This window comes from Rhinopithecus bieti, unplaced genomic scaffold (assembly GCF_001698545.2).
Source record: "Rhinopithecus bieti isolate Rb0 unplaced genomic scaffold, ASM169854v2 scaffold_13029, whole genome shotgun sequence".
Taxonomy (NCBI): Eukaryota; Metazoa; Chordata; class Mammalia; order Primates; family Cercopithecidae; genus Rhinopithecus; species Rhinopithecus bieti.
Genome location: NW_016807982.1, coordinates 3403824 through 3412238, shown reverse-complemented (window position 1 = coordinate 3412238; position 8415 = coordinate 3403824). Strand labels below are relative to the sequence as shown.

Below are 8415 nucleotides of genomic sequence, written 5' to 3'. Positions count from 1 at the left end.
GTGCAGTGGTACAGTCTTGGCTCACTGCAACCTCCACCTCCCGGGTTCAAGCGATTCTCCTGCCTCAGCCTCCCGAGTACCTGGGATTACAGGCGCCCGCCACCACGCCCAGCTAATTTTTGTATTTTTAGTAGAGACGGTGTTTCACCATGTTGGCCAGGCTGGTCTCGAACTCCTGACCTCAGGTGATCCGCCGGTCTCGGCCTTCCAAAGTGCTGGGATTACAGGCGTGAGCCACCGCGCCCGGTCTCAGTGACTTTAGTCAAGTAAGCACAAAAAGGAATATATAATTCCAAATTGTGATAAATGCTGTGAAGAAAAGGAACGTGCCCTGACATACAAGGGGGAACGATTGAGATCTAGGGAGTCAGAGATTTCTCCGAGAAGAGAGCTGAAATAGGATTAATCGAGAGGGGGAAGAGAATGCTAGACCGAGGGAACCGTGCGTGCCAAAGCCCCGTGGCGGAAAGGGGCGTGCGGGAGGGTAGCTGCGGAGAGGGAGGGTAGAGGAAAAAGCCGGAGAGGCAGACGCAGGGCAGGACGAGCAGAGCCCCGCGGCTGCTGCCTTAGGGGTTGTCCCGGCTGTGGGGAAAGCCGGAAGGTGGTGACTAATCAGATTTCACTTGAAAATGGCCCGGTGTCTGCAGTGAGGTGAACTGATGGGAAGGGCCCAGGAGTGAACGCCAGTAGGAGAGAGCACCGGACCTGAAAGGCCTGGGTCAACGCGGCCCCGCGCGGGGGCGAGGCGGTTCCGGCGCAGAACCTGGCGCGCGGCTCCGCGGAAAACCGAACCGGCCCACGTGGGCCCGGCCGCTACGCCCCGCCCCGCCGCGCAGACGCCGCCTGACTCCGCAGTCCGGGCCTGAGGCTGGGCGCGCTGCCCGGGAGCCCCGCACCCACGCTTGGACCGCGGAGACGCCCAGGCCGAGGAACCCCCAGCCCAGGGACTAGACACCACCAGGGCCGGGCGGAGCCAGAGCCAGACGCGCCGGAGCGGGCGCCTCTAGGCCGTGAGTCTGAGGCGGGGGGCTTGGGGCCCAGCCGCGGGAAGCGGGGAGTCACAGCGGCCTCCTTCGAGGAGACTAGGGAAGGATGGTCTGTGCCTCCTGGGGTGGTCTCCCACTCCCCTCCTATTTGGGCGGAGACCTAGTCCTGGGGTGTCGGGGTTCCTGTTTTACTATATCTGAGAACCCTGTGATCCCTAGCGCCCCCCCCCCCCCACCCCATCCCAGCTTCCTTCATGGCCCCATCCAAGTATAGGAAAATTAAAAATTGGTGCGAGGGGACATGTGTAGGCACCTTCCCACAAGCCTTGCTTAGAGGGTGATTACAAAGGAACTGTTCCTACACCCTTCTCCCCAGGACTTCTGCCTATTGCTAGGGGTGGGGAGAGTCCATGCCACCTATGGAGCGCCTCCCAGTGCCGGCTCCACTTACAATATCCTTCCTCTTTATGCTCTTAAATTGTTCTAATCCCAGTGCTGTTTGGTCAGTAGAATCCCTTTGTCAATTCAAACCCTAATTTTGGTTAGAAGCAGGTTATGGAGGAGAGAAGAGTGATGTGGTATGCCCGCCCTCCAGGGCCTCAGGATGGAGCAAGCTAGGGACAGGGACACAAGATAGTGGCCGTGTTCCAGAGGCATTGGGAGGGAAGGGGGCAGGCTCAGAAGAAAAGCTTCTCACAGGGGAAGGCTGGGCTCCCTGGCTGGGGTAGGAGAGGGAACCGAACCCAGCTCTTCCAGCCCTGGGGAGTCGGGAATAGCTTCCTGAGCATGGAAGTTCACTGCAGTCTCTTCTCCCATTCACTCGCTTAGCAAGTACCTGTATGCACAGAGAGCCTGGTTCCGGGCTCTAATGCTGGCTGACTCTGGCGAATATGATGGAGGATATATAGGGGAGGTCCAAGCTAGATTACAAACTGCTATTACAAGATCATTGCCACAAACCAAAAATGCCAGTTAAATAGACATTCACTGATCGTCGACCATGTATGCCAGGGACAGACACAAAGTTGGATATGACAGTGTGTACCCAGGGCAGTGGGGACCCAGAGGAAGGCATAACTAACTGTGCTTGTTTATGTAATACTGATTGGGGCAGTATGAAGACAGCTTCAGAGACATAGGTACATGGAGACATGAGGATATTACAGCTGATTTTGAAGTACAAAAAGGAATTTGCTGGGTGGAGAAGGGAGGAGCTTTGAGGGGAGGGGAGAGGAAGGATATTGTAGGCCAAAGGAATCCTGTAAGAAGAACAATGGTGTGTTTTGAGATCTCTGGGCAGTTTGCTATGATGGGAGGGGCAGCGTGGCAAAAGGCAGGTATGGAAGGGTGAGCAGAGGCCAGATCAAACAGGGCCTTGTAGGCCACATAGAGGTTTAGCAGGAGTTCAGGGAGGGCATTCTGAGTGGTGACAAGTGAAATTTACATTTTTAACTGGAGGCAGAGAGATCAGTGAAAAGGCCGAGGCAATAATCCAGGTCAGAAATGGCCTGGAAGAGGAAGAATGGTCAGAATGTGGTTATCAATGAGATGGGAGAAGGAAGGAGAGTGAGGAGCCCAGGATGCTCCTAGCCTTCTGGATGGAGGGCGGAGCCATCTTGCTGAGGATACTGAAGGAGACCTTGTTTGGTTATGTAGAATTTTGGTGGTGGGGGGCGAGGGGTGGAGGGGGATGAAGTCTCACTCTGTCACCCAGGCTGGAGTGCAGTGGCACAATCTCAGTTCGCTACAACCTCTGCCTCCTGGGTTCAAGCACTTGCCATGCCTCAGCCTCCCAAATAGCTGGGATTACAGGTGCCTGTCACCATGCCTGGCTAATTTTTGTATTTTTAGTAGAGATGGGGTTTCACCATGTTGGCCAGTCTAGTCTCAAACTTCTGACCTCAGGTGATCTGCCTGCCTCGGCCTCCCAAAGTGCTGTGATTACAGGCATGAGCCACTGCACCCAGACTGGTTATGTAGAATTTGAGGAGCCTATGATTGGTTGCAGGGTTGGATAGCAGTTAGATCTGGGCTGAAGACAGATCTGAGAGTCATCAGCATATGATGGTCCTTGAAGCTACAGCAGAGAATGAGGTCCTCTGGAGAGAAATGTGGAAAATCAGAAAACAGCCTGGCTCTGAGAACTGAGGAAAAACCCTCTGCAGGAGACTAAGAATGAACAGGTAGACAGGGAGGATGAAAACCGTGAAGGGAAGTGTCACCAGAGTCGAGAAAGGGCTTGACAGGGAGTGGTCGGGCTCTTGCTTTCAGCCTTGTCCCTGCAGCTAAGTTGCCCTGGCTTCAGGCACTTCACCCTGTCCTACTGTGACTCAGTCTCCTGCTTTCCCTTTACAGACCAGATGTTTGCCATCCAGCCAGGGCTAGCTGAGGGGGGCCAATTCCTGGGGGACCCACCTCCTGGAGTATGTCAGCCTGAGCTCCAACCAGACAACAACTCCAACTTCATGGCAAGTGCCAAGGATGCTAATGAGAATTGGCATGGGATGCCAGGCAGAGTGGAACCTATCCTGAGGAGGAGCTCCTCTGAGTCGCCCTCTGACAACCAGGCCTTCCAGGCCCCTGGATCCCCTGAGGAAGGGGTGCGCAGCCCCCCAGAGGGGGCAGAGATTCCCGGGGCTGAGCCTGAGAAGATGGGTGGTGCTGGCACAGTCTGCTCCCCTCTGGAGGACAACGGCTATGCCAGCAGTTCCCTGAGTATCGACAGCCCTAGCAGCAGTCCTGAGCCTGCCTGTGGGACCCTGCGAGGCCTTGGCCCTCCCGATCCCCTTCTGCCCTCAGTGGCCCAGGCTGTGCAGCACTTACAAGCCCAGGAGCGCTACAAAGAGCAGGAGAAAGAAAAGCACCACGTGCACTTGGTGATGTACCGTCGCCTGGCACTGCTCCAGTGGATCCGGGGCCTGCAGCATCAGTTGATTGACCAGCAGTCCCGACTACAGGAGAGCTTCGACACCATCCTAGACAACCGGAAAGAGCTTATTCGCTGTCTCCAGCAGAGGGCAGCACCATCCAGGCCCCAGGACCAGGGCTAAGGGTGTGCCTCCACAAGTGTGCAAGGGTATATGTGTATATTTGCAGGCATGTGTGAGGTTGTGCACTAGTAAGTTAGACCATGGAGGTGTGTGAGTGTGGCTGGTAATGACGAGCGGTGTGAAGAGAGTGTGTGGGTGGGTTATAGGAATGTGTTGAATAAACATGTATAAAATGGCTTAAAGTGTGCTGTGTGCCACATGTGCACACACAAGTAATTATCTGCAGACCTATATGCTGGAGCCATGTAAGAGTGAACTGTGTGTGTTAGTATGTAAGAAGAATGAGGAAATCTGCTATTGTGCGCTGTGTAGACAGGTACCCAGCTAGTGTGCTGTATATGCTCATGAGTGAGGATGTATATGCCCAAAGATGTGCCTGTGTGTCTATGAGTGAGTTTGAGTGTGCAGGCTTGTGTTGGGTGTATGTGAGGGAGCCCTTGTGTGTGCAGGGGTGCACGTGTGTGGCTGCAGGCATGGGAGGTGTATGTTAGCATGTGTGTTTGCAGGCAGACTCATGAGCAGGTGTGTGCAAATACATATCCAGCTGCACTGTGGGGTATCCACCCACACCTTGTGTTCCTCATGGCCTACCGCAGCCCTTCTTCTCCACTGGGTCCCACTGTTCCCTGGAGACAGAGAGCTAGCATGCTGTCATTTATCTGAGGGTTGTGGCTGACCCATTCTCCTGGGATTTCCCAGGCCACCTCTCCTTTCCCTCACTTAACCCACACTTGCTCAGCTGAGGCTATTGTCCCTGATGTTGGCTTTGCTTGTAGGAGGTTTAGTGGCTGCTCTGGCCTGCCATGGCATTTTGGCTGCAATTTTGTCTGGCAGTGGGTGGAGAACTGATATCAGGAAGGGGAACTGGGAGTAGTGATGGAGATGATGGTGGGGGTGGGGACAGAGAAGGACATAGGGGACTGTCCCTCTTGAACTCTGCCTTTGGGCACATGGGAGATGAGGACAGGGGAGATGGTAATAGTGGAACCCTGTGAAGAATAGGAGAACGGGAATTCTAAAATACCAGTTCCCAAACAAACCACCTCTCCACTGGGAAAGGAGCTGTTGCAAACCCTGTTGATTTAAGCTTCTGATGAAAAGCAATGTATGTTAATAAGCCTGCAAGGAACAGACAAGATGTTCCAAAGCTGATGAGGAAAATATCGCTTCCCTGTCTCTGCCTCTACCTTGCTGTGCCTCTCTGGCTTTAGAAGCATTGGATGTTGAATTGGTTTGGTTCATTTCTCTGAAGTCGGACTGTCAGGAGGAGCCAGAGGTTGGCTTTCTGGGATGGGAAGGGGACAGTGTCAGCCTAAGCCTCTGGAAATGCTTAGGATGCTGAATTTTAACCCCTTCTTTCACTGCATGGGCCTTCAAACAGGGATTGGCAGGCTCCGTGAGTTACAGAGTGGGTGAGTCTTGGAAAGAACCAGTGACTAAGGTAGCTGAGCTCTCTGTTTTGTTCCTGGGAGCCAAGAGAGCAAGATCCTGGTGGGTGAGCAGTGGTATGAAGAGGGGACACTGGTGGGTGAACAGTGGCATGGAAGTCACTGATGCAGCCTCTGGCCCTCAGTCTCCCTATCAGCAAAGTGGGGGGCTCTTCCTGTCTATCTCTAAAGAGTTTCATCCCTGACAGGTGGATGAGTGAAAGATCCAGGGAGTGGGGGTGAGGGGTGGGCCCTGAAGACTTTTTGTCTGTAGCGCTTGCATATTGAGTGTGTAAACCCCGCCTTTGGACCAACGCAAGATGAATAAACTGGGGCAGAGAATTAAATTTCTTGAGTATGTGTTTTTCTTCTACCTGTTGTTTGGTGGCCTCTTTTCCATACCATCTGAGCTCCTCTTTTGAGTAGGGTCCTGGACTAGGAGCTAGGGAGGTGATTTTGGGGAAAGACACTGAAGAATTTAGACTGCTGTGCCTGGCGACCCGATGGGTGGAGAAGTCTCTCAGGGGCCTCCCAGTGTGACGGGAGACTTGACTTCTACCCTGAGAACCCCATATGGGATTGTCCTTGTCCTGTGTCACCTTTGGGCCTAAATGAATTGTGAGGGACACATACCATACACACTTGCACATACTCAACTGTACCCTGGGCAGGGCACGGTGGCTTACACCTGAAATCGCAGCACTTTGGGAGGCTGAGACGGGTGGATCACCTGAGGTCAGGAGTTCAAGACCAGCCTGGCCAACATGGTGAAACCCCGTCTCTACTAGAAATACAAAAATTAGCCAGGTGTGGGGGCGGGTGCCTATAATCCCAGCTACTCAGTAGACTGAGGCAGGAGAGTCGCTTGAACCCGGGAGGCGGAGGTTGCAGTGGGCAGAGATCATGCCACTGCATTCCAGCTTGGCGACAAGAGGGGAAACTCCATCTCAAAAAAACAAAAAACAAAAAACTGTACCCTGGTGTCACCACTTCTCTGAAGGGCACTCTATGACTATGAGTTCAGGTCCTTAGATGCTTTTGACACACACGTAGTACAGTCATCCTTTGTTATCTGAGGGGATTGGTTCCAGCATCCCCAGGGATACCAAAATTCACAAATCTGAAATACTGTATTTTATTTTTATTTGAATTTATTTATTTATGTATTTTTTTGAGACTCAGTCTCGCTCTGTCGCCCAGGCTGCAGTGCAGTGGTACTATCTCGGCTCACTGCAAGCTCTGCCTCCCGGGTTCACGCCATTCTCCTGCCTCAGCCTCCTGAGTAGCTGGGACTACAGGCGCCCGCCACCACGCCTGGCTAATTTTTTGTATTTTAGTAGAGACGGGGTTTCACCATGTTAGCCAGGATGGTCTCGATCTCCTGACCTCGTGATCCGCCCGCCTCGGCCTTTCAAAGTGTTGGGATTACAGGCGTGAGCCACCGGGCCCGTCCGATTCTTTATTTTTGGAGACAGCGTCTCGCTCTGTCACCCAAGCTAGAGCATAGTGTGCAATCATAGCTTACTGTACCCTTGAACTTCTGGGCTCAAGTGATCCTCCCACCTTAGCCTCTGAGTAGCTGGGACTACAGGCATGTGCCACCACACTCAGCTAATTTTTAAGTTTTTTTGTAGTGATGGCTTCTTGCTATATTGCCTAGGCTGGTCTCAAACTCTTGGCTTCAAACTATCCTCCCACCTGAGCCTCCCAAAGTGCTGGGATTACAGGCATGAGCCACTGTGCCTGGCCAACATATTTATTTTAAACCTCACAAAGTATACTTCTCACTGAAACAGTTAATAATTCTTGTCATCTCCACACTTGACACTTAAACAGAAATAGTATTGAACCAATTTTAGCAAATTCCACTTACTAAGAGATGTTTTGGCAAAGGGCTAAGGCTAAATTTGAATGGAGATTTCTGACAATGAGACTTCTGTCAAACCTTTAGCGCATAAGAGAGTGAATTTTTATAAGGAGCCTTTTTTTTTTGGAAAGAGTCTCACTCTGTCGCCCAGGCAGGACTGCAGTGGTGTGATCTTGGCTCACTGCAACCTCCACCTCCTGGGTTCAAGTGATTTTCCTGCCTCAGCCTCCCAAGCAGCTGGGACTACAGGCACATGCCACCACGGTTGGCTAATTTTTTGTATTTTTAGTAGAGATGGGTTTTTGCCATGTTACCCAGGCTGGTCTCAAACTCCTGAGCTCAGGCAATCGGCCAACCTCAGCCTCCCAAAGTGTTGGGATTACAGACATGAGCCACCGTGCCTGGCCAGGAGCCGCTTTTCTAAATGTGTGAGGGCTCTTTTGAGCACAGCCCCTGGTGAAGAGCAGAGACCCTAAAACCAGACACCCTGGATTTGAACCTTGTCCCCATTATTTTATGTTTCCTTGACCTTGGGCAAGTCAATTTTTCTGTGCTTTTGTTTCCTCATCTTAAAATGGGGACAATAGGCCGAGCGCAGTGGCTCACTCCTGTAATCCCAGCACTTCGGGAGGCCAAGGTGGGCGAATCACAAGGTCAGGAGTTTGAGACTAGCCTAACCAACATGATGAAACCCCGTCTCTATTAAAAAATACAAAAATTAGCCGGGCGTAGTGGTGCGCACCTGTAACCCCAGCTACTCAGGAGACTAAGGCAGGAGAATCACTTGAACTCGGGAGGTGGAGGTTGCAGTGAGCCAAGATTGCGCCACTGCACTCCAGCCTGGTGACAGAGCAAGACTCCGTCTCACAAAAGAAAAAAAAATGGGGACAATAGTAATAACTACTTTGCAGGGTTGCTGCAAGGCTTAAATAAATATCTAACATATAGAAGACTTAGAACTATACCTGTCACATAGTAAATTACATTAAAGTTATGATTATTATAAATCGTACTTTTATAGTACATACAACTTTTTCATAGAAAACATTTTTTTCTTATGAAATTTGAATCTAAAATTTTTTTCT

At 51.8% G+C, this 8415-nt stretch overlaps 1 protein-coding gene across 2 annotated transcripts; it reads left to right on the top strand.

Moving 5' to 3' along the window:
- The first annotated feature begins 505 nt into the window (after nt 1–505).
- On the top strand, nt 506–4247 carry CUNH1orf216 (chromosome unknown C1orf216 homolog). Of its 2 annotated transcripts, XM_017884575.1 has the most exons (3): nt 520–1010; nt 2995–3169; nt 3342–4104. In XM_017884575.1, the coding sequence occupies exon 3, from the start codon at nt 3347–3349 to the stop codon at nt 4034–4036; it is 690 nt and encodes a 229-aa protein (XP_017740064.1). In that variant the 5' UTR covers nt 520–1010; nt 2995–3169; nt 3342–3346; the 3' UTR covers nt 4037–4104. The 2 variants fall into 2 exon arrangements, with proteins under 2 accessions (XP_017740063.1, XP_017740064.1); XM_017884574.1 differs by lacking the exon at nt 2995–3169 and having other exon boundaries at nt 506–1010; nt 3342–4247.
- Nucleotides 4248–8415: the final 4168 nt, after the last annotated feature.